This window comes from Aquarana catesbeiana, linkage group LG02 (assembly GCF_042186555.1).
Source record: "Aquarana catesbeiana isolate 2022-GZ linkage group LG02, ASM4218655v1, whole genome shotgun sequence".
NCBI classification, from domain to species: domain Eukaryota; kingdom Metazoa; phylum Chordata; class Amphibia; order Anura; family Ranidae; genus Aquarana; species Aquarana catesbeiana.
Window position 1 is genome coordinate 383,558,577 of NC_133325.1, and position 26,914 is coordinate 383,585,490.

The following is a 26,914-nucleotide window of genomic DNA, read 5'->3' on the forward strand; positions in this document are numbered from 1 at the left end:
CACAGAAAGTGTGTGTTGTATTTTTTTTTTTTTTTGTTAACAGGAAAAAGTAAGCCATATTGGAGTTGTTGGTGAGGAGGAAGAGGAGGACAGTGGCCAGGGTTTGGTGAGGCCGTGTGGAGCAGCAGGTTTGACTAGAAAAAACGACTTTAGGCATGTCTACCTCTTTATTTTTATCATTTACTTCTCACAGAAAGTGTGTGTTGTATTTTTAATTTTATGTAACAGAATGTGAACAGGAAAAAGAAAGCCATATTGGAGTTGTTGGTGAAGAGGAGAACAGTGGCCAGGGTTTGGTGAGGCTGTGTTTGGTGGGGCTGTGTGGAGCAGCAGGTTGCAGTACACCTGCCCCATAGCTGTGCTTCCTGTGTTGTGCTTGGTTCCCTGGCAGTGACATCACCTCGTCCACACCCCTCTCCTGTCTGTCAGCTCCCTCTCTCCTCTCTCTCCTCTCTCCTCTCTCTCTATCTCCCTCTCCTCTCTCTCACATTGGGAGGACCAGGCTGGTTTGTGGCTGCAGGGAGCTCCAGGCAGTATGCACAAGGTATGTGAAAGTCCAGCCCAGACACCAGCATAGCCTGCAGCCTTGCCTTCCCCAGGGAGACGTGGGCTTCTTTATGTAGTAGAACTTCCCTTTGCACATCTCTCATTGCCTTTGCCTAGAGAATCCGTTCTGTGCTTTGGGGGTTCGGAGCAGAATCGCATGCATGACATTCCGCAAAGGGGAGAAAATGACCATAAGCATCCAGGAGCATATGGCTATTGACGTGTGCCCAGGTCCCATCAAACCCATCAAGCAGATCTCCGACTACTTCCCCCGATTCCCCCGCGGGATCCCCGCCGCTGTCACCCGGAGTAACTCTCTCAAGTCTAACGTGAGCCAGCCATCTGTCAGCCCATCGGAAAGTTCCCGGGAGGAAGAGGAGGATGTGGACAAATTGTTCGGGGCTTATGGAGCTACTTCTACCGGCACTACAAGTCCCAGCATAGCCGCCAAGCACGAGGAAGAGGTGGATCTGGACGGCTATGACTCCGATGACTGCAGTAAGTTTGTTTATTCGTGTGACAGCTGTCATTGTGTGTGATGGAACTATGTATATGGAATGCACGATCATCTCTATAAAACTTTACCCATCAAATTCCTCATCAGTACATCATTCACAACTCATACACTGCACTCAGCTTTCACTTCACATAGATATTAAGGGGATTTACTAAATCTCATTGTACAGTCTCCTTAAAGTGGAAGTCTAGGCTAGATCTAAAGCTGGTCAGAAATGGTTTCAATTCCAGCTGGCCCATGTATGGGCAGGTTGATTGTACCCAAGTTGATCGATCCATCAACTTGGATACAACCAACCTGTTGGATTTTTCATGCATTTATTGGCAGTGGTGTTTGCGGGAAAGAAAATCGTCCAATCTAAGCCTAAAACTGCTCCCCATCCCCCTTCTAACTCCTATTGTAACTATCCCGTACAAGGAAGATGCTTATGCTTACAAGGACTGGTGCAAGGATTTTTGATACCCTAGGCCAGTGATGGCGGACCTTGGATGTTTTGGAACTACATTTCTCATGATGCTCATGCACTCTGCATTGTAGCTGAGCATCATGGGAAATGTAGTTCCAAAACATCTGGTGTGCCAAGGTTTGCCATCACTGCCCTAGGCAAAACCTAATTTTGTCACCCCCCTGGCTCCACCCCTGACTCCACCTCCTTTGCCCTGCCCATGTATACCCTCTACCTTTTTAATGGAGCACTCATCAAATGCAGCCTCACAAGCGCCCAGCATTGCTTACCTATTCTCAGGGTTGGTCCGGTCTAGTCACGTGAGTGGCTCCCAACGGCGGGATTCAGGGGAGAGGAGAGAGTGCTGATAATGCCTGGGGCAGTGACATCCTCCATAAGCTTACTATAGGGCATTCATTGTCAGCTATCCCTCCTCTATACTGAATCCGACACAAGGTATGTGAAAGTGGAATGGAGCGCCTTGAGAATAGATAAGTATAAGCTTCTTCCTTCTACAGGGTAGTAAGAATAGGAGTTAGAAGGGGGTGGGAGCAATTTTAGGCTTAGTTAGATCAATCCCAGGCTTCCACTTTAATGTTAGGTACACATGGGCAGAAAATCGGACGAAATGGTCGGTTCGGCATTTACCAACCGACTTTTGACCAGAAATCATGAGCTGCTCAAATGAGCCTGCTGGGAAACCAGCAGCCAATTAGCATCTGATCAGCACTTGCAGTCCCCCTGTCAGCACACAATAGCACAGCAGGGACGATCGCTGTACTAGCGTCACATAGTACAATGACCTCCCCCGCTGGGTTGAACAAAAGAAACGTCCTGTATGTACCAGGCTTAAAGTGATACTAAAGTCTCAGTTTATTTTCTGTAAAAATAACAAACATGTTATACTTACCTGCTCTGTGCAGTGTTTTTGCACAGAGCAGCCCAGATCCTCCTCTTCTCGGGACCCTCGCCAGCGCTCCTGTCCCTCCCTCGTGCCAAGTGCCCCCTCAGCAAGCAGCTTGCTATGGGGGCACCTGAGCCATTGCTCTGTGTGTCCATTCGGACACAGAGCCGCAGCACAGTCCTGCCTTTCTCCTCATTGGTTCACTGACTTTGATTGACAGCAGCAGGAGCCAATGGCACCAGGCTGCCGTCTCAGTCAATGAGGAGAAAGAGTACCGGACAGCTGAGTCTCTCGTGTAACATCGCTGGATCGAGATGGGACTCAGGTAAGTATTAGGGGGGATGAGGGGAGCTGCTGCACACAGAAGGTTTTTTATCCTAATGCATAAAATGCATTGAGATAAAAAAAAAAAAAACTTCTGCCTTTACAACCCCTTTCACCTATTCTCAGTGTGCTCTGGTCCAGTCACATGATCGGCTCCCAGCGGCGGCTTCAGGGGAGAAGGGAGAGCGTTGACAACTGCTGGAATGCCTGTGTGGTGACATCATCCATAGGCTTATTATGGGGCATCAATTGTCAGCTGTCCCTCCTCTCCCCTAAAGCTGATCACATGATCAGAATGGAGCATCCTCAAAATAGGTAAGTTAAAGCATCTTCCTTCTACAGGGTAGTTAGTATAGGAGTTAGAATAGGGGTAGGAACAGTTTTAGGCTTCGCTTGTTCAATCCTGGTCTTCCACTTTAATGCCAGGTACACACGAGCCAAATAGAACTATATTATGTGTCAACATAAAAGTTAACACTAAACGAGGCCAGGGGGGGATTACAGTAAGGCTGGGTTCACACTGCTGCCGTATGCGGCTCGCAGCAGGGGACCGGTGCGTCCCTGTTCTCTGTTTCAGGGATGAATCAGGGACCAATTTTTGCCTGAATTCGGCCCTGAAACGGAGCCAAAGACGCACAGAGCTCCTGTGCAAGCTGCTCCGCAGCCACCCCGGAGATATGTGAACCGGCTTCATTGAGAGCCAACCACAATCTCCTGTCATGCGAATTGGATGTGGGGAAAGCTGAATCCAATTCCCACTAGTGTGAACCCAGCCTGAATCTAGATATGTTAACACATGAGCCAAAAATCAACCAAAATGGTCGGTTTGGCATTTACCGGCCGACTCTCGGCCAGTGTGTACAGCTCCTCGTCCTACAGAAGCAAGTCGTGAGCTGCTCGAATGAGCATGCTGGGAAACCAGCAGTCGATCAGCATCGAATCAGCACTTGCAGCCAGTGCCTGCAAGCGCTGAAAAGGTTCTGGTAGGGGGGGCAGCGCCCCCCCCCCCCCCCATCAGAACACACTAGCACAGCAGGGGAGTTCACTGTACTAACGTCACATAGTACATGGACCTCCTCTTTTTTTTATTTCATTCAGCCCGCTGGGTTGAACGAAGAAAAGAAAAGCTTCCTGTATATACCAGGCTTAAGCAGACTGTACAATCAGATTGTAAGATTTCACATGGGGGCCACCCAACTAAAGTGTACAATACAGCCAGAGGAGGCTGTACATGCCCACAATGGATTATGGCTCAGCAGCGGCTAATTTAACGCAGCGTGCCAAGTTGAAAGGCAGCAGCACATGTCAAAACACAGCCTTTCAAGTCAATGGAGCCACAACACAGCTGCATGCCAAATACTTGGCTTGTGGTTGTGGCGCATCACCCTCACTATAAATTGCAGGCGTTCAGGAGGCGGCAGGATTACCTACTGAACATCTGTCAGCAGCTGCTTTTCAGATCATTGGCTAATGTGAAACTAGCCTAAAGGTGGTTGTCGTACATGCATCAAAAAATGATTGATTGATTTTCTGATTGATCTCTTCTGATAAGAATAAATGATCTATAGTAGACAACCCATTCAAATAATACTCCACACACACACGTGGATTTTGATCAGTAGGTAAAATGTGATCACATCTCAGTTTCAGCTATGTAATCTTATATACTGATTCACATCTCTGTTTCAACTTTGTAATCTCGTATACTGATTGATCAAAATATGAAAAATCGAAGTATGTGTGGCCACCATTCGATTTGCTGGCTGCTATGCAATCTAGAAGGCCTTTTCCTTCCTTTTTTCTTATATGCAGTTTTTGTGGTCGTGTGGACTGCGCCATGCTGTTGTTACTACATGGTGAAATAATTACTATATTAATATTAATCAAATTAGTTGTACACTAACAGTGCGGTAGATCCGGGCACCGCAATATTTTTTCATGGCTGCTATGCAATGCAAGAGCCTGCCTGATTGGATACAGACTAATTGGATAGTCTTTGTACGTTCGTATAGCACATCGTTTTGGTAAATCTAAAGGAGATTGTAGAAAGATTCTACAATCAGATTGTAATGTGCATGGTGATCCTAGGACTGGAGCAGCCAGAATCTGGAGGAGCTGTCCATGGCAACCAATCAGCTTTTATCTTTCATTTTCAAAGCTTAACTGAACAAGCTGATGATAGAAGCAGATTGGTGACTATGCACAGCTGCTCCATAGTAAAATCCTCCCATTGATTTGTAATGTTTTTGTTACTTTGTGCTTTTTCCTTGATTTGTCCTGTTTCAGTTAGCTGACTAGTATAGGTCTTGGATCATTATTGCATAAGGATTTAAAGTGCTGGATGGAAATAAGTTCATTTTGATGTATTGGCAAGCTTTGGTCATAAATGGCAATGTGAGCATCAGAGTAAATCCTGCATTTGTGAAAAGACACCAGTTGCTATCCAGCATTGTGTTTACTGGCACGTTGCTGAGTTAATGAGAAGGATGCCTTTATTTTGTCTGGCTGAGTGGAGATCCTCATTCGGTGTCAAGCTATAGCTGTCTAAATCTGCTGATCATCAGCTCAAGGTGCTTGTCTCCTCCATACAAACACGGCTCTGCTTTGATAACCAGTAGGAAGCACACCGTCTCCTATTAAGGAGGAGAGCAGGATTTCTGTGTCAGCAACTGTTGAATGCATTTCCTTCGCATCAGGGAGAGAGGCCAGGATTCAGAGAATGTTATTAGGAATCAGAAATGGAATCAAGCCGAAAGAGAGAATACAGAAAGAAAATCATTTACAGGGATACCCCTCAAAGGAGATACCTTCAATTCTGGTCAGGTATTGCAGTTACAGGATTACAATAGGATACTGCAAATAGCTAGGTGCAGAGTGGAGTCATCCTTAGAGACCAATCAGATTTGTTGCTTACAGTAGGCAAATCAGTGAAAAATTCATTTTGATTGGCCACTGTGCTCTTTGTCTTATCCACTATTGGGCAATAAACATATACACGCTCCCCAGAGGATAAAAATAAAAATTATGCAAAATTCTATATAATATAACTATATCATAGATCTATTTATATTTTAGTGTAACCTATACAAAAATAAATTTTTTTAACCACCTACAATAAATCCTTTTATTTATTTATATTCCTATACTTATGCAAAATACTTTATTCTATAACTATATAATCAACATATTTATATTATATAAATGATTTCTTCTAGGCACATACAATAAATCCATTTATTTATTTATATTCTTCTATAGCTTATGCAAAATACTTTATACTATAACCATAACTTTATACTATAACTATATAATCAATAGATTTATCTTTCTGTGTAACTTATACAAAAATTATTTCTTTTAGGCGCATACAATAAATCCATTTATTTATTTATATTCTTCTATAGCTTATGCAAAATACTTTATACTATAACTATAACTTTATACTATAACTATATAAAAATATATTCATATTTCTGTGAAACTTATACAAAGTGATTTGTACTGTGAACAAACACTACATCCATTTTATTTATGTTCTTATATGTTTATACAAAATGCTTTATACAATGACTGTGCAGCAAATCAGTTTACTTATTTATATTTTTATATAGGTTATGCAAAATGCTTTGCACTGTGAATATACAATAAATCAATGTTTTTTTTTTTTAGTTATATATATATATCTATAGATATATATCTATAGATATATATATATTTTATAGTTTTATAAAAATATGATTATATAATCAACGTATTTATTTATATTTTTATTTAGTTTACATAACATGCTTTTATACTATGAATTTACAATTAATCAATTCATTTATTTATATTTTTACATGCTTTATATTTTGATATGCTTTATGCAAAATGCTATATACTATGAATGCATAATAAATATGATTATTTATATATTTTTAAGTAACATTCAGGTTCTTTTTTCATCTTTATCTGTACAATACATGCTGGTGGTGCCACTCCAGTTGAATGCTATGAGAATCTTTTATTCGATTTATTGGCTGGTCTAACAATGGCGGTACAATAATGTTTATCAGAAGATTCAAGTCATCTACTGTACTATAGTGAGCCTTACATATCAGGATGTGCATAGGGAACAAAAAGAGCAAATACATACTATGTAATAAAAAGACAAAACCTGCCGACCAATATCACCTGCACCTTAAAGTGGAAGTAAAGTCTACTTTTTAACTTGTACCTACAGGAAAGCCTATAATAAGGCTTACCTGTAGGTACAATGAATATCTCCTAAACTTGCACTGTTTAGGAGATAATCACATGGGATACAGCTGGTGATGCCACCAGTGCATGCGCTTTGAAGGGATGGCATACCCGTGCCGTACCTTCAGAGCTCCGTACTGGTCAACCTGTGCACAGTCAGGGGAGTGACGTCATCGTTGCTCCAGCCATTCATACAACCAGAGCCTGCAAACCCGGAAGGAAGACCGGATGAAGATGGAAGTTCTGGGGAGCCATGACAGCGCTGCGCTGGAGGGCTCTGTGTGCAAGTAAGTCTGTCATAATGTGCTGGTATGCGGTGGGTACTAGTACATTATGACTTAAACAGGCTGGGGGCCCGATTTTTTTTTATTTCTTTTTTTGTGGTGGTTTACTACCACTTTAAGATTATAATGGCCCTGTTACCTGAAGGAATTAAAACGATCTATATCTATGTGTGCCCCCTTGTGCAATACAAAGAGTAAAAACATTAATACTACGTGTCAGAAATGAATATATTTTGCTAAAAATGACTACTTTCTAATCAACAGTGCCTTTCTAACCTTTGGCATACATGAGGAGCTTAGCATGTTTTCAGATTTTACCACTTCTGAAACCCTTCAGCTACTTTGATCACATATGTGCATTTATTCCCTGTAAATCTCCTCACGTTCATTGGGGTCATTTCAATTTAAAACTCTTCCCAAAGGGAGAAGCCATGGAACTGCACTTGGAAGACTTGTGCATGCTTGTTAGGCCAGAAGATAGTCTTCTAGAAACGGTCCAATCATAGTTAGGATAATTCCAAACCCATGCAATCATTTATCTTCTGCTCTGCCTCACGAAAATGGCAAAGTATAAACAGTATTTGACAGCTTATTAATAGAAGTTATATGGACAAAAAATCTAGAATGCTGCTGTCGTTGCTGACTGCTTAAAGAAATAGCAAATCATACAGCTCAGACAGGACATAGAGCCTCATAAAGATGCCAGGAATCATTGCTGATCATTTTTAAAGATGTCATCAGGAACATTGCATATGTTACATTAGTCTCATTTGGTAGATGTAACTGTGTAATCCTAAAAGTGGATTAGAGCTCTCTCACCGGATGCACCCTGTATCAATAAATAACATCCACCAGCATGCTTTAGGAAATGTCTTGCTGAATTTTTTTTAGATTATATCACCCATGATTATAAGAGATGGCTTGTGCAGATAGCAAGAGTTGCATTTGCAACTCCTGGATCTGTTATTACCTGCAGGCTGCTAACAGCTGAGCCACAGCCAAAGCTTGCAGATGAAACGATTTGTATTTTTCTTTTTCAATTTCATTTACTATTATCTTCCGTGACAAAAAAAAAATTACAATCTCTGCACATTCTTTTTACAATCCCTGAAACAATTCTAGGATTGTGTACATCCCAGGTAAACACACAGATGTCAATTCAACCTAATGATTTGCCACTCTTCGACTAGGTTAATCCTGGTTTAGCATAATAACTTGTAGGAATCATGCTGTCAACACTGCCCCCATTTACCTTGTACATCCCTCATTCTTCTAATGCACTTACAAAACAGCCATACCTAGCAGAAGCTGTATGATCAGTTCAGTACATCTTTCTGCCTTTGTTTTATATATAAGAATGTGCAACAGGGGCATCTGTGTTCTAAAGTGAAAATGACACTATGGGGGTTATTTACTAAAAGCAAATCCACTGTGCACTACAAGTGGAAACTACAAGTGCAAAGTGCACTTGAAATTGCACTGAAAGTGCAGTTACTGTAGATCCGACGGAGACATACAAGGAAAATAAAAAACAGCATTTTAGCTTATATATGATTGGATGATAAAATCAGCAGAGCTTCCACTCATATCAGATCTTCCCCTCAGATCTACAGCGACTGCACTACAAGTGCACTTTCAGTGAAATTTCAAGTGCAAAGTGGATTTGCCTTTCGTAAATAACCCCCAATATCCTTATTCTCTAAAAATCACAGGCCAACACATATTTTGGTGCCTTAAATGTTAGACCTGTTCATAAGTAAATTTAACCCACTGATTTCAAAAATGGCACCAGTTTTACCCAGCTCTAGTTTTTGACATACAGCATAAATGCCATATACTACTCTTCACTCTGGTCACCCTTCAAAAATTGTGCTGCCCTAGGCAAAACTAAAGATGGACATCCCACCCCAGCCGCTCTAGAATTGCGCACGCTTGTGCAACGGCGTCAAACGACGAGGATATAAATATAGCAAAATACGTGGGGATGATTAAGGCAGCACCATTGTGAAATTGCTATAACCTCTATGGTGCTTAATCTGTAAAAAAGAAACAATATGAGTGGCATTATGCACACACCTCCTACTCTCCGGCCATTTTATTAGGTACACCTTGCTAATACCGGGTTGGACCAGTTGCTACAGATTTGTCGGTTGGACATCCATGATGAGAATCTCCCATTCCACCAGATTCCAAAGGTGCTCTATTGGATTGAGATCTGGTGACTGTGGAGGCCATTGAAGTACAGTGATCTCATTGTCATGTTCAAGAAACCCGTTTGAGATGATTCGAGCTTTGTGACATGGTGCATTATCCTGCTGGAAGTAGCCATCAAAAGATGGGTACACTGTAGTCATAAAGGGATGGACATGGTCAGAAACAATACTCAGGCCAATCAATACTTAGGCCATGGTATTTTAACAATGCTCAATTGGTACTAAGGGGCCCAAAGTGTGCCAAGAAAATATCCCCCACACCAATATACCACCACCAGCCTGATCCATTGATACAAGGCATGATGGATCCATGCATTCATGTTGTTTACGCCAAATTCTGACCCTACCATCTGAATGTCACAGCTGAAATGGAGACTCATCAGACCAGGCAATATTTTTCCAATCTTCTATTGTCCAATATTGGTGAGCCTGTGCGAATGTTAGCCTCGGTTTCCTGTTCTTAGCTGACAGGACTGGCACCCAAGGCTTAATGTGTTGTGCGTTCAGAGATGGTATTCTGCATACCTTGGTTGTAACGAGTGATTATTTGAAATACTGTTGCCTTTCTATTATTCAGTCTTCACCACATCTAGATGCCTAAATGCATTGAGTTGCTGCCATGTGATTGGCTGATTAGCAAGTTGTGTTACCAAGCAATTGAACTGGTGTACCCAATACAGTGGCCGGTGAGTGTAAATATTGCAAAATACATTGGGATGATTCACGCAGCACCGTTGTGAAGTAGCCATAACCTCTACGGTGCTCAATCTGCAAAAAATAAACAATATTAATGGCATTATACACACACCTCCTTTATGATTAGAATTGTAATACAGTTATTATTTGACACATTAGAATCCAGTGTTTCCAATGTAAAATTACAGTTGGAATTGCGTAAACACTCTCACTATATCTGTTAACTTGTACACAAAAACACAAACTAGGTAACAGAAGACAAGTTTATCAGCAAGATCGTTTCAAAAACTGACTAAAAAATTATATAAATTCAACCATATTTAACGTAAGATGATGCAGTCTAGCCAATGCAATTCTCAGAATCAACATGACAGCACCCCAAATAATCCTAAGAACAGGTCTAAAAAGCAAGGCACCAAGAAAAAAGATTTTTTTTGTTGGACTTTGATACACAGCCACTACTTGACACTATAATCTGTTTTTCATTAAATTGTTTTGTACTTTATTTTTCTGCCTCCTTGTCACATTCCCAAAACGTCACCCTTTGCCCCCGACTTCCATCTTCTTGGAACCTGTAGTGCACTTGCTCTACTCACACTACAAATCTCATTGTCCACAGTTCATTTTAGAAGCTAGCAACAGGGGGTGGCTACATTCCCACATACACTGGGGCCAAGAATTCATGTAGCCACCCTCTAACAGAAAAGAAGAGGAAAGTGCTACTCTTATGCCGCGTACTCACGATTGGGATTTTGGTCGGAAAAAGATATGGCTTTTCCGGCGGGATTTCGCTCAAGCTTGCCTTGCATACACACGGTCATACAAAAGTTCTCTGAACTTTCGACCGTCAATAACGTGGTGACGTACAACACTACGACGATTCGAGAAAATTAAGTTCAATGCTTCCGAGCATGCGTCGAATTGTTTCCGAGCATGCGTAGGAATTTTGCGTGTTGGAATTGCTACAGACGATCGCATTTTCGGATAGGAACTTTTTCCAACCGAAAAATAGAGAACATGCTGTCTCCTTCCTATGTTGTCTATTGGGTGGATGTCAGCAAGGGGTATTTTGGACAATTCATCAGAACACAGCAGCGTGCTTAACAAAGATTTGAGCTAATAAATTCTGGTTAAGAAAAGGGACCTCAGTGGAGTAAGAAAAGGGACCTGGTCTATGTTAACAGGGTGCCCATGCCATAACCTGGTATTACCAAACTTTTATCCCCCTACTACCCTTCTCTGTTTCCATGTACCCTGTCACTGATCACAGAGTACAGAGAGACGAATATAAAATACTTCATAATGGAACAGAGATTGTTCATTTTGCAAAGTGAATGTTCACTAAGCTTGATAATAAAATGAACCTGTGTTCACTTCGAGTATTCAAAGTATCAGTTTGCCTTAAAAACTATTGTTTACTTTGTAACGTGAACATTAGGCTAAGTTGTCAGCATTTTCTCCTTTAATAAATACACCTATATTATCTGCCATTTAATGAATATAACACTTCTCTAAATCATATTAGATAACAATCTAATACTAGCAATGAAAGAGCATGCTCCATATACTGTATAAAATGTCATTGGTGGAGTCAAGTTCAGATTTGCTCAGAGACTGTGATACCAAGCACTGAGACATTGTGCTACTCTACCTACTTCTTGAAAAAGGATTTGCTATGTCATTTTCTCCAGTAAAATATTGTTGTTTTTTTTTCAATGTAGAAAATACATTTACAGAACATACAAATATTGCCGTTAATATCAGTCGATACTGAAACACATTGTGCTCCATTCCCTTACACGCCACGTCAAGCTTAAAATAACAGATGAAGGTAACAAAAAGGTAGTATTAGACAATAATGGCCAACAGAGGATTCAGTACATGCTCAGATTGAACACCCACCTAAATAAATGAGAAGCAATTATGCACACACATTAACCTCCCTCGCGGTATGATTATTTCGGATTTTAGGTGCTGAAAGCGGTACAATTATTTTGCATGGAAATTTGGCGTTTTATATTGTAGGTCTGTAATTCTTAACAATAACACACTTAAATCTGTCCAAACAAGAGTCTAATAGATATCCCGGGTATGATAAAGTTTGAAACACAAAAACATAAATTATAATATAATAAAAAAAAAAAAAAAAAATTAAAAAAAATAAAAATAAATAGTAATAAAATTAATTTCCACACGATTCACTATCGCTCAATTCTGCAAGTGTTCTAATTTACTATCGCTGTTTTCTAGCTGGTCTAAAGCCATTTTTGATGTAAAGGGACACTTTTTGGTTGCTATGGACAATCTCCAGCTTCCAGGCAGAAAGAACAGTATATATAATATAAAACTGCATGCAGGGCATAGGACAAAGCACTGGGGACAAAGGGGATGTGAAATCATTTCATACAGTACTGTAATCTGTAAGATTACAGTACTGTATGTGTTATGATTTTACACTTTTTTTGAATTTGCCGCCAGGCTCCGCCCCCGTGCGTGGCGCCGCTCGCAGGGAACGGAGCCTGGCATGGAGAGGCTTCGGAGGAGGACGGAGCCCGCAGACACAGCGGGGGACATCGCAGGATCCCGGGGACAAGGTAAGTAAGGAGGCACCAGGATCCTGCGATGTAATCCCGAGTGTGGCTGGGGGTTACCGCTAATGGTCCTGAATTTTAACCCCGAGCCACACTCGGGAAAACCGCCAGGGAGGTTAACAGCAGGGGATGTTCTAGGAAAAAAAATTAAAAAAACTCCAAGAAAGCGAATGCAGGTTGGACTGGGGAACATGTGAGGAGTATCCCCAATAACAGGGCTAAACAGCCACTGGATCACCGGGTGAGTGAGAAACTACTAGGGAGAAGGAGACTCAAGGTAAGACTGAAGTGTGCAAAGTTGCCAACTAAGGAGATCAAATCTTTTTAAGCTTAAAAAAGCATGCCCTCCTGTTATATGCAACTTTAGAATGGGATGTACAGAGTTAATCAGTGATTTCCATTTATCTAAAGTAGGGGGAGCCTGAGCTTTCCACTGAAGAGCAATTGCCTTTCTAGCATAAAACAGCAGGAGACCAAGCAGAGTTATGGTGGCTCTTCTAGCCTCTAAAGGTTCTACCAGACCCAGAATATACACCCCAGGTCCAAAAAATACAGTTTTTAAAGTGGAGTGAAGCCACAACTTATAGTGTAAGGTAAAATTCTCTGTCAAGGTTTTATTGCTGTGTTCTTCTTTCTTGGGGAGTGTTTTCCTCCTCCTGTCTCATTGACCACTTATGAAGTATGAAAACATCTCCCTAAGCAGTCACAGGCATCAGTAAGTGAAGTAAGAGCTTTTGAAGTTCCTGGGAGATTGGAAACCTGCAGAGCAGGAAGAGAGGAGAACTTTAACCCAAAGCATACTGTGACCTTCTTGTTAAAAAGAGGTCATATTCATCTGGTGAGTGAGCACTTGAATGCGAAGTGACTACTTTTGCATGATTTGGAGGAGAACATAATCACAACTGGGCACTGTAGCTGGATTTATTTACTTGGTGTACACATGGAACTTTAATAATATGAGATCTGTGAATTGACCCAAGGCACATGTGGATTTTTGGTTATTGGTTTATTTAACCAGTTATGCACTATATTTGTTTTTTATTTTTTAGGAGTAAAGCGACCACTTTCTATTTCATGTATTTTTGTCAGCAGTGTGATATATTGCACTTGAAAGGGGCAGTTTCACTATTCAATTGAATATACTACTTAAGTGTAAAGGTTTAATCACTTAGACTTTTTTGTTTTCTGTGTCCCCATTGGGGATTAGGATTGTCCCAACGTTCTGCCCAGATCATCAAACTGGAAAATAAAAGAAGAGCTCTTTCCAATAGGATCATAATTGGTAATAACAGTAATAGATATCCTGACATAAGTTCTAGCCTATCAGCATTTAGTCCAAACTTAATAAAAGCTTTGGCTGCAGCTCCATTTTAAGGGCTGTAAACATTGATTCCAGTTGCTCATCCTGTTTTTTTCCCGGGGGCATGGAAACTTTAAGTCAATGTCACAAATTCAATCCTGAAGAAATTAACCTCTTAATTTGAAATTTTTTGCTCATTCTCATCTTCAAACTTCTACCAAACTGATCAGTATATTCAATATATTATAAATCACCATGTTATAGCAGTTACCTTTTTTGTTGCGGGAATCGCTAATGCACATATCATTTATTCATCTAAACTACCACATTGATATTATGATTTCAGCATAGGGTTGACTAGTTTTGTATGGTTTTACATTTGACAGGGCAAGTCTAATATGGCAAAGAGTTATACTTAACCTATAGAAATAGTTTAGCAGCTTTCTGTCCTGTAGAATCTAAATGTTTGAAAGGTGAAAATAGTTTTTGTTGCTCTTGGTGAGTCATCTAATATTCGGTCTATGAGGCATAATAATAAAAAAAGCCTAAATATGAATATCTACCAATGCTTTATTATTTATCCACTAAAGGCCACATCTAGGAAAAACTCACCCATTAATACCAATTCCTCCAAAGGCCTTCTTCTCTTACCTGACTCTGCCATCACATGACCCTCCCTCTGCTCTGCTATTGGAGGTCAGCTAGTGATGATTCAGCACTGCAGTTCAAGCCTGCCACTGGCCAGGCCTGTTATCACCTTTCTTTTAGGGGCGCCACCCCCCTATCCATACGCCCGGCCCCTAATCTTCATGCAGGGCATCAGACGTATGGATTCCAATGGGGTTTTTTTTTTTAAGCACATGATTAGAGCCTGAGGCTTTAATTCAAAAAAGGGTGGGCTTGGGGCGCAGAGCACTGTGCCCCGAGCCCACCCACTTGTGTGACAGTAGCAAATTAATAGTCGCTATTGTCTTCCTGATTCTCCTCCTGGCCCAATCAGGAAGCAGTCTTAGGACTCCCAATCGTGTCTCAGGACACACTTCCTGTTCAGCACGGAGGAGAACGACGAGGAGAATGGCCCGGCTCTTCATTCCCCCTGCCTCCTATGTTAAGGTTAGTTTCTGCCATGCCTTCTCGTCTGTCTAACGCCCGGGGGGGTCATTGGTGTGCTTGCGGAGATCCCTGCCTTCCCGTCCACCGTTCATCCCCGCGGGGGTTGTTTGCAGTGATCGCTGCCTTCCCATCCATCAGGGGGAGTGAATGGTGTTAGTTTGCCACCCCTGAATTATTTAGCACCAGCCGCCACTGTATGCCACCATTGGAGTGGTCGGGACCTATGAGGTCCCCACTGATGGATAGTCAATATGAAGTGTCAACATCACCATGCATCAAAGTGAACACCTAAAAAAGACCCCCTTCTGCAGTCCCAAGAAGAGAAAACTTGGGAGCTAACGTGTCACATGATCTCAGATTTAGGTGAGTATATGGGACATTTAGATGACTTGTTTCTAATTTGCTGCAGTGATTAGCTAGGGGTGATGTGAAAACATATTTGTGGGGTGGGGGGCTGGTCAGAGTAGAACTTTAATATTAATAATAAGGTGCAAAAATGAAGTAGAGAGGTTGCAGGAAATAAGTGTACATTTCAGCAGTCACAAAGCTCACTGACCATCAATCATGAATTGTCAACCTAACTAAATGTTAGTTGTACTAGGATAAAATGCTTTATTACATATCATTCAAACAATTTATATCGGGGGTACTGGGGTGCATCAAATGAGTGTGTCATTATATGTACAACACTAAATCAATGGAGCGGAGCCAGGCAATTGCAATGTCAGAGTGCACATACTATACTTTTCTTTGGCTCACTGCCTAGCTCCTGAGCATGGTCAGCAATTTTTATGGCAGGCTTACATTGGGAAGGCCCTTTTATTTGTTAGTGCAATGTGTCTCCTTCTGTTTCTAGAACACCTGCCTGTTTTTCTTTTATCCTTGCTATGGTTTTAATGATTGCCTATGCTTCTCTTTAAGTTAAATCAAAAAAAAAAAAAGACTAAAAAAGTATGTAACACTAGGCAAAGCACTTCATTGTTGAGAGATTGCTAATCAATGCATTTTTACTATAAGGCAAACACACACACATACTAATCACATTTTCTTTGCTGGGTAAAACAACAGGAAACATTAAGTTTCATTTAAAAAAAATAAGATACTTTCAAAATGATGTCATGGTTTGTTGTTTTTCTTGTATGCCACATTGGTCTCCTGAGTTTCTAACTTACTTTCTTAGCCTTTTATTGCTGTTTATTGTTATTATACTGGGATACAACACAGTGCTAAGTTTTGAATTAGATGTAATTTCATTTGGAGACTATTGTTAAACCCATGACAACATTAACAAGATGATTTAATAATTGGAAACCATGGAAAGAAATAGTTAAAGTGGAACTTCAGTCATTTTTTTTTTCATCTTTCCATCTTCTGCCCTTGTTTTAACTTTGGATAGTAAAACATTTTTTTTTCTGCCAGTAAATACTTTATACAGCCCACTTCCTCTTTCTTGTCTGGTAAAAAGCTTAGGCTTATGACATCATGCACAGCTCTCTCTCTTACTCTTGTGAGAGTTTGCCAGGAAGGGAAAGGGAGTGAGTCATAAGAGGACCAAAAGAGAGCTGCAGAGCTGGGGGCGTGCCTCTGTGTGTGTGTGTGTAAATCCAGGAAGTAAACAGGCAGCAGCTTCAGCTGCCCACAGTTAAAATAGTTGCAGCCAGACTCAGTGGAGGGAAATTTCTGCAGCATATTTGTACAGAATCACAGTACATATAAAATAATATGCAAAGTGGGTGGAGGGAAGCTTCAAAATGGCAAATAATTTTTTTACAAATTATGTGGGCAGACTGCAGTTCCTCTTTAACCACTTCAGCTCTGGAGGGTTTTACCCACTTCCTGACCAGGCCATTTTTTGCGATACAGCACTGCGTCACTTTAACTGACAATTGCGCAGTTGTGTGATGTTGTACCGAAATAAAATTTATGTCCTTCTTTTCCTAAAAATAGAGCTTTCTTTTGGTGGTATTTTATTGCCTCTGCGCTTTTTATTTTCTGCGCTATAAACAAAGACTGACAATTTTGAAAAAAAAAACAATATTTTTTACTTTCTGCTATACTACATATCCAAAAAAAAAAAGTAAAAAAAAAAAAATTCTTTATCAATTTAGGCCAATATGTATTATGCTACATATTTTTGGTAAAAAAAAAATAATCCTAATAAGCATATATTGATTGGTTTGCGCAAAAAGCTATAGCGTCTACAAACTATGGGATAGATTTAGGGACCTTTATTTATTTTTAATTTTTTTTTACTGGTAATGGTGGCGATCTGCGTTTTTTAGCGGGACTGGGACATTTCGGCGGACAAATCTGACCCTGAGTGACAATTTTTGAGGACCAGTGACACCAACACAGTGATCAGTGCTAAATGAATGCACTGATTACTGTATAACTGGCGGAGACGGGGTTAACACCAGGGGCGATCAAATGATTAAATGTACCCTAGGGAGGTGTTTACTAACTATGTGGGGAAGTGTCACACAGAAGGAAAAGAATCACAAGATCTCTCTTTCCTTTCCTGACAGATCTGCCATTTGCCGTTTACACAGGCAGACGGCTTATACATCTCTCCTGTGAATGATCGGTGGGTCGCGGCCTCTGGACCTGCTGATTGGCTCCCACTGTGATTGGACACAGCACGCACCCCCTAAACTGCGTGCACGAAATCACGTACGGGTACGTGATTTTGTGCAGCTGGGCCGCCCTGCTGCAGTAAATGTACATGGGGCGGTCCGGAAGCGGTTAATACATTTTGCATGACATTTAGCCTAAAAGCCTCTTATACCATTTATTCCCAAGCATTTGAAATGTAAAATAAATGTTAAAACCCAGCCGTTTATTTGAATAATCCTGGTATATTTTTGTTATTCATCATAAAATTTTCTAGGCTATTGTGCTGATTTATGCTGACCTGTGGACCATTGCTTTAAACCAGGGAGACTTGAGGGAATTCTGTTTTTCACTGCTGTGAACATTTTGGTCACAAATCCCTTTGACAGTTTGATGAAAGCTTTGAATCTCTTCTGCAGATGATGCTCACATACACACAGGGTTTTACATAGAATATATAAGCAAGCTCTATGAAGATCTGCATTCCTCAAATTTTTTTTTTTTTTGCTAGAGTCATATTTTTTTATAGAAAACAAAATACCTTTTAAACTGTGTATATAAAAGGCAGATGTAGGTAAGGAGATTTCTTACATGTGTTCTAGAAAGGCAACCCAGTGCAGCAGAAAGTACCTTTCTGAAGACCTGCATTTTTCTTTTTTCTTCTATTTACAACACAGCACACAGAATGTTCCCATACACAGGTCAGTTGTAGTGTATTGGGGATCCCCATTGGGGGCCTTTCAAAATGAACAGACGGCACTTAAACTCACCTCACCACGGTTTATGCGTTACAATGCATTTTTTTGCCCTCATGCGCTACAATGCATTGCTTTGCAATTATGCGTTACAATGCATTGTTTTCCCTTATGCATTACAATGCATTGTGGTGTGATGGAGAAAAAATTTGCTCCATGAAAATGTAATTGGCTGCCTTACAACAATGCATCTCAATACACAACATAATGCATATTAAAGTGCATGTGGTAGCACACCACAGCCTTGGTAATTGTGTGTCTATGAGTATTCACATCAGTAATAATCTGAGGTGAGTGGATTTTGCTCTGGACTGTTGGTTCAGTCAGGTGAAATGGTCCTTCATTTCTCTTACCAGCCTCACTTGTAGTGGTCATCTCCAGTAAGGAAAGTATGGAAGGGGTGCCAAGGTTCCCTACTAGTTCCATAAATTCCAGTTGAGCAAATTTCAGCCTCAGTTTATTTCATAACAAATGTTGACCAAAAGTGGTGTAGAAGCTTCAACCAATTCTAATAAGTATTTAAAGCGACATATATATAATATATATATATATATATATATATATATATATATATATATATATATTATAATATATATATATATATATATATATATATATATATATATATAATATCATAATTACCTGCTCTGTGCAGTGATTTTGCACAGAGCAGCCCCAACCCTTTTCTTCTTTGGTCCCCTGCCAGCGCTCCTGGCTCCTCCCCTTTGACCAGTACCCCCAATATCATACCGCTTGCTATGGGGGCACTGGTGCGTGTTCGCTCCCAAGCCCCACTCTATGTGTCCATAAGACACATAGAGCTGTGGCCTGGCCCTGCCCCTGCTCTCTCCTTATTGGCTCACTGGCTGCGATTGACAGACAGCCAGACAGACTGTGACTCAGGCATTAAGAGAGAGACCTGGGGCAGCCAATATCCTGTGCATTTTGCTGGATTGAGAGAAGGTGCAGGTGAGTATTGGGGGGGGGCTATGGAGGTAGCAGCGCACAGGAGGTTTTTTATCTTCATGCATGAAGATAAAAAACATTCAGCATTTACAAACACTTTAATCGCTGAAGGGACTACAATATTGTTTTAAATATTGTAAACTGATGACAGGCAAAATATGGGATATTGGGATTGATTTACTAAGCACAAATAGATTGTGCACTTTACAAGTGCAGTTGCTCCAGAGCTCTGTAAATGAGGGGAAGATCTGCTGACTTCCATCATCCAATCATGTGTATGCACAAATGTTGTTTTTTATTTTCCTTGTGGGCCAGTTCACACCATAGAAATGCAGTCCGCATGGGTTCCGGATGCATGTCTGCATGCGTGTTTTTGATGCATTTCTGATGCTTCCCAGTGCATTTAATGGAGACATGTGCATTACAGTGCATTATTGGTGCATTTATGTGCATTCCAGTGCGTTTTTATTTTACAACATTCCAGTACAGTTCAGGGTAGAAAAAATGCAGCAGGTTCTACTTTTTTTCTTGAACTGGAATGAATTGGAACTGACCGCACTGGAAAACCATATAGCCTGCTATCCATGCATTTCTGATGCAGAAAAAAAAATGTACTGGACTGCATGTGATTGGGTATTCTTTTCAAAGTGAAGCTTTACCTTATTTACTAGGCACTTCCAAAGTGCATAGTCTATTTACCCTTAGTAAATCAACCCCATTGAGTAGCATTGTTCTTTGCTTTTCCTATTCGCAGGTCTGCAAACCTTAATATTATTCGTTTTTTAAAATAACACCAATGACATTAATCTGTAACAAAATTGTAACAATTTAACAACTTACATAAAACTATAGAAAATAAATACAATGTAATGAAAGCATAACGTTCCAAGTATACATAAAGTATCGCTTCTGCATTGTTTACCTCAGTGTAGATACAAATTTATAGAAACTTACATGTGCCATTAAAGAAAGCTGGCCACTTCTTACAGATAATTCAGAATTTACTACCATTGATCCCAAGGTTTTTTTATGACATTTTATCAATGAATGTGACAGTTTTTCCAGTATTTTGAACAAGTTTGGTAATGACTGGATGAAATGATCAAAATGTAACTTTGTACTGTTTGTACTGATTGAGGCATCTGGATCAACAGGAAAATGATACAATTTGAAGTAATTTAGATGATTAAAGATGAACTGCAGTCTGCTCACATCATTTGTAATAAAAACATATTTGCCATTCTGAAGCTTCTCTTCAACCATTTTGCATACTATTTTATATATACTGTGATTCTGTACTTGCCAAGTATGCTGCAGAAATCTCCCTCCGCTGCATCCATTTTATCTGTGGCCAGCTGAAGCTGCTGCCTGTTCACTTCCTGGATTTATACAGACACACAGATGCAATAAGTATATATTGATTGATTTGAGCAAAAGTTATAGCATCTATAAAATAGGGGATAGATTTATGGCATTTTTTAAATTTTATTTTCTTACTAGTAATGGTGGCAATCTGCGGCAATTTTTTTAGCGGGACTCCGACATTGCAGCGGACAGATCGGACACTTTTTTGAGACCATTGACATTTATACAGCGATCAGTGCTATAAAAATGCACTGATTACTGTGTAAATGTCACAGGCAAGGAAAGGGGTCAACACTAGGGGCGATCAAGGGGTTAAATGTGTTCCCTCGTGTGTGTTTCTAACAGTTTTTTTTTTTTTTATCAAAAATATGTAGAAGAATACATATTGGCCTAAACTGATGAATAACATTTTTTTGGGATCAAATACCACCAAAAGAAAGCTCTGTTTGTGGGAAAAAAATGACCTCAATTTTGTTTGGGTACAGCGTCGCACAACCACGCAATTGTCAGTTAAAGTGACACAGTGCCTTTATACAAAAAATAGCCTGGTCATTAAGGGGGCAAATCCTTCCGGGGCTGAAGTGGCTAAAGCGGGCAGTGTACTGACTGGAGGCGGTGACATATCACTATTCCTAATTAGAAGGAACAGCAGATCTGTCTCTCCTCTCCTGTCAGAACAGGGATTTGTATGTTTACACACACAAATCCCCGTTCTGGCTCTCGTGCCCACAATCACGTGTGACTGGCAGACATAGCGCCCGCCGGCCATGCCCATCAGGTCCTCCACGCCTGCTATGGCTCTTAAAGGAGCCGACGTACAGGTACGGTGATTCGGAGCCAACTGTACGTGAGGCGGTCGGGATGTGGTAAATATATTAGTAGGTGAGAAGCTGCACTGCGTGAAGGTTCAATCCAACAATAGCTTGTAGATAGCAAGATATGGATGAGTGACAGTTCAGACGATTCCAAATAAACACCCAAGTGAAACTGATCCACAAATAAGTGACACCACCTTATAAAAAACCTGCTTACCAGATGGCAAGCAAAATCCAGCAGACGGCTATAGCCCAGCCAAGGCCTTTACTTGTATGGAAAGTACGTCTGGACAGGTGTAGATAAGGAATTGGTCTCCAAACGCCCCGATGCCGTGAAACTCGGATGGGTCTCAGTAACTCAGCGGGGTATAAGGAAAAAGACCAACCATAGCGTAATATTGCTTCAGCATATTTAATCTAAAACAGTATTGCACTTACATTTAAAAGAAAGTAAAATCGCGCTAGTACAAACAAATTTAACTTTCTTTTAAATGTAAGTGCAATACTGTTTTAGATTAAATATGTTGAAGCAATATTACGCTATGGTTGGTTTTTTTCCTTATACCCCGCTGAGTTACTGAGACCCATCGGAGTTCCACGGCATCGGGGCGTTTGGAGACCAATTCCTTATCTACACCTGTCCAGACGTACTTTCCATACAAGTAGAGGCCTTGGCTGGGCTATAGCCGTCTGCTGGGTTTTGCTTGCCATCTGGTAAGCAGGTTTTTTATAAGGTGGTGGATCTTATTTGTGGATCAGTTTCACTTGGGTGTTTATTTGGAATCGTCTGAACTGTCACTCATCCATTCATATCTTGCTATCTACAAGCTATTGTTGGATTGAACCTTCACGCACCGCAGCTTCTCTCTTTTTTATTCTGTTTTTTGTGTATCTCGCAATAAGCTGCTGCTCTTTGGACTTTTTATTTTTCACTTGTCATTTTATTCACTTGCTTTTTTTAATCATTAATGTTAATTTAGATCTTGCACGTTTTTTTCGTTTTAATTTTATTAGTAGGTGAACATATCAAGATTATCTGTTCATATTGCACGTTCACTGGGGTTGATTTACTAAAACTGTAGAATGCAAAATCTGATGCAGCTCTGCATAAAAACCAATCAGCTTCCAGATTTTATTGTCAAAGCTTAATTGAAAAAGCTAAAGTTAGAAGCTGATTGGTTTCTATGCAGAGCTGTACCACATTTTGTACTCTCCAGTTTTAGTAAACCAATCAGTGGCGGCCTGTCCATAGGGGGCGCACAGGCGCCGCCTGCCCTATCCATGCGTCCAGCCCCTGATCTACATGCATGGATTTCAATAGGGTTTTTTTTTTTTTTAGAAGCACATGATTAGAACCTGAGGCTCTAATTGGCTTCAAAAAAGGGCTCAGGATGCAGAGGAACTGCGCCCCGAGTCCACCCACTTGTGTGACATTAATATTCACTGATGTCTTCTTGTTTCTCCTCCCGGCCAATGAGGAAGTGGCTCCTAAGACCCTATTGGCCGGGAGTCCAAAGACCCAATTGGCCGGGAGGAGAAGATGGAGGGGGGACATGGAGGAGACAGAGGGGGGATGCCGCTGCTGATGGATTCAAACACGGGGGAGAGCAGCTGTCCTCCTCCCTGCTCTGCCCGGCCCTATTCATTCTCTGCCAGTAGCAGGCATCCCCACTCCTCACACCTAACCTGTGTGTGTGTGCTGAGCCATGACCTGCACAGGGTAAATGAGCCGGCAACCGTGGGGGGGGGCACGATGCGTGGTGGTGGGCTGGAGAGACGGGGGCGGGAGGGTCCGTGGTCAGGTCTGTCTGCCGCCCCCCCGACCGATGGAGCACCAGCCGCAACTGAAACCAATACCACTGAGTCTTAGTCAGCCCTGGAAACAAAGAATGGGTTGACTTAGAAAAACTGAGTGTATCACATGACATCTAAATCTAAACACTTATTTGTATTGAATTAAGATATAAACCAGGATCTCAACAGTTCCTCATTACAATTAAAATCTGAAAGTGCTAATAAAGACACTATTTTCACTACTTCCAGCAATGTAATTAGTAGAACACGCCTGGATGCCGACATCATTGTTACTTCTGCACAATACAGTTGCTTTTCCAATACAATTGGTTTTGAAGTAAACCTGTCATGTGTAATATATGGGGTGTCACATTGTTCACCTCTATCTGACAGTTCTAGTTTCCTAAACCACTGTGCTAAACCACTTGCTTCAATATTTATAGCGTCACTGACTAAAGTATACAAAAACCTCATAGAAATGTCAGAACTCTTCAAGTTTATTCAGTGGCTCAAACTACTGAAACATAGCAGCCAGGCGACAAGCTTTTTTACAGAAAACAATGGTAACCGCTATGCACCTCTCATGACGCATTTTCTTTAGGTTTATTATTAGTAAACTGTAAAATGTAAGAAATCCTTTTTAGCTTAGCTTTACTCAAACTGCTGGTCATACTCCACCCTTTATTTAAACGTAATATAATTATTGGTATTTAAAGGATGACAAGCTCAAGAGGGAGCCTTTAGGGATGGTGATATAGGAGTTATCAAAGCTAGGTTGATTTAAAGCTGCAGGATCTGAGGTGGGTTTTATTACCTAGTAGGTCACATGCTCATTCCAGCTCAGTGACCCATTAGGTGGAGAAGTAATAAACTGAATAACCGCATTTAAACCAACAACTTTGAAAACAGCTCAGCAATTACATCTTTGGAAATGCCTTCCCCCGAAGCTACCCGTGACCCCCACTAATCACTTGATTTAAAAAAAAATTACCTGAAAGCGCCTTTAACTACTTCCCCTCCGAAAGATTTACCCCCCTTCATGATCAGGTAATTTATTGCAATACGGCACGATTACTTTAACCACTTCCCATCCCGCGTATAGACATATGATGGCTCTCTCATCCTGGGCAGCCGTCATATGACGTCCCCGGCTTCCCGACCGTCTAGGGGGCGTGGGCGCCACATCACTCGGGAGCCAATGTGCATCACCCGCGATTGCTTGTCACAGAGCAGGGACATGGATCTGTGTGTGTAAACACACAGATTTACGTCCTGTCAGGGGAGAGGAGACAGATTGTGTGTCCCTTGTATATAGGGACACCGATCAGTCACCTCCCCCAGTCAGTCCCCTCCCTCCTACAGTTAGAATCACTCCCTAGGTAACACATTTGCCTTTTCAAAAATTTTTATTGGCAACAGACAGTATATAGTTACAGACAGTTACAGTCTAGCGTAAAAAACTTACGAGAAAAACAGAGTACAATGTAGTGGGTGAGCTTAACGCAAGCATGGTGATAGGGGCAACACATAGTATGGGTCGACAAAGACATCTTAAGCAATCACATAGATAACATTTTTGCTATGTCCGGGAGGGGCTAGGGCCCTTATTAACGGGCAGATTCCTCTAAGATGGTACTCCGTAAGGAGGAGATAATGGTCTCAGCTAAACAGCATATATCGCTAAGTTATGCTACCAGTAATAATCATTGGGTAAGGAGGGGGATTAGAAGGAGGGAAGGGTGACAGGAAAAAGTAAGAGTAAGAAAGAAGAAGAGAAACATAGACTTAAGAAGAGGTGGTCGGCTGACTCGCATGGGTCGCCCACATATGTAGAATTGAGTTGTGTGGGGGGATAAGGGGGTTTAAGGTTCTAGAAGGTGCTTGTCAAAATCGGAAGGTAAAAAGTGGTCTATCCATGGGTGCCAGATTTTGAGATGTTAGGGGATTTTGTCAAGAATAGCGGCTTCTATTTTGCTGTGTATCATAGCTTGAGTCACCCTATTCTTCACTTCAGCTATATGTAAGGTTGGGGTTTTCCAGGCCTTGGCTATTGTTTGTTTGGCCGCAGTGATGAGTTGAAGGAGAAGACGCAGCTGTGCTCTAGTAAGGTCTTGTGGAGAGTAGTTCAATAGGGCCAAGGATGGGTCTGGTTCAATAGGTATTCAAAGCAGGGTGGAGGCCATTTGGAATATTGTCGCCCAGAAGCGTTGTGCTGTCAGGCAAGTCCACCATATATGTGCATGTGTGCCTCTTTCTCCACAGCCCCGGAAACAGTCTGGTGAGTATGTTGGTAGGAATTTGGCGATCCTAACCGGGACCAAATACCATCACACCATAACTTTGTAATTTGCTTCTAATGCGACAATATTCTGGGATGAAATGTTTGTATTAGACCATATATTCAACCAGTCTTCTGTGTCTAGGGCTATACTTAAATCTTTGGTCCACTGTAGAGAGTATGATGGGAGCGCAGCTGAGGAAGATGTGAGGTGGGAATAAAGATGGGAAATTATACCTGGGGCATGTGGGTCCGATTCGCATAAACCCTCAAACATGGAGAGGTTGTCCAGCTCTGAACTAGATCCTATAATTGTTTGGACAAAGTGGGAGATTTGTAGGAAACTAAGACACTCCTGATGTGGAAGTTGAGTTTGTGCTTGTAGGGCTGGAAATGTCTTTATAGCACTGTCAGTGACCAAGTCATATATATGGCTCAGACTAGCCCGGGCCCAGGCTTGGAATGAGGCTGGTTCGGTGTAGCCCGGATAAAAGAGTGGGTGGCCAAGGAAAGAGAGCCAGGGAGAATGTGGTGACATTAATTTGAATGAGTTTCGTAATTTGTTCCAAATTTTTAGGGAGTGCTGCGTTATAGGGACCACAAGCCTGGGGAGGTAGCCATAGCAAATTAGACACTGTGAGAGGGTGAAGATCTATTGCTTCCAAGCTGAACCATAAAGGCGTTTCAACTTTTGCATGGTAGAGTGTGATTTGGGCCAGCTGGGTTGCATGATAGTAACGCAGAAAGTTGGGTACCCCTAGGCCTCCAGTAAGTTTATTACAAAGCAGAACATGTCGCGGGACCCTGGGTTTTGCGGAGCACCAGATAAATTTGAACACCAGGTTTTGTATTACTCGATGGAAATAGAGGGGGAACTGCGACCGGGAGGACTCTGTAGAGATATAAAAGCTTGGGAAGCAATGACATCTTCACGGCCGCAATCCGCCCGAGCCATGAGACACACAGAGGTTGCCAGGTGTTAAGCAGTGAGGACAATTGGTTCAACATAGGGAGATATTTAGTATGGAATAGATGGGCCGGGTTACTAGCTAATTTTATTCCTAGGTAAGGGATAGATGAGGTGGAGCATTGGAAAGGGAAATTCTCCTGAAGGAGTTTAAGCTCTGCTTGTGATAGAGACACATTGAGGACCCTGGAT

The 26,914-nt window shown here is 41.3% G+C and overlaps 1 protein-coding gene across 1 annotated transcript in view; it reads left to right on the plus strand.

The window, feature by feature from the left end:
* The first annotated feature begins 234 nt into the window (after positions 1–234).
* Positions 235–26,914, plus strand: part of DOC2B (double C2 domain beta) — an 829,321-nt gene continuing 802,641 nt past the window's right edge. The window contains exon 1 of the mRNA XM_073615151.1: positions 235–1,044. Coding sequence (XP_073471252.1) covers positions 708–1,044 — 337 coding nt within the window. The 5' untranslated portion in view covers positions 235–707. The remainder of the gene's footprint in view (positions 1,045–26,914) is intronic.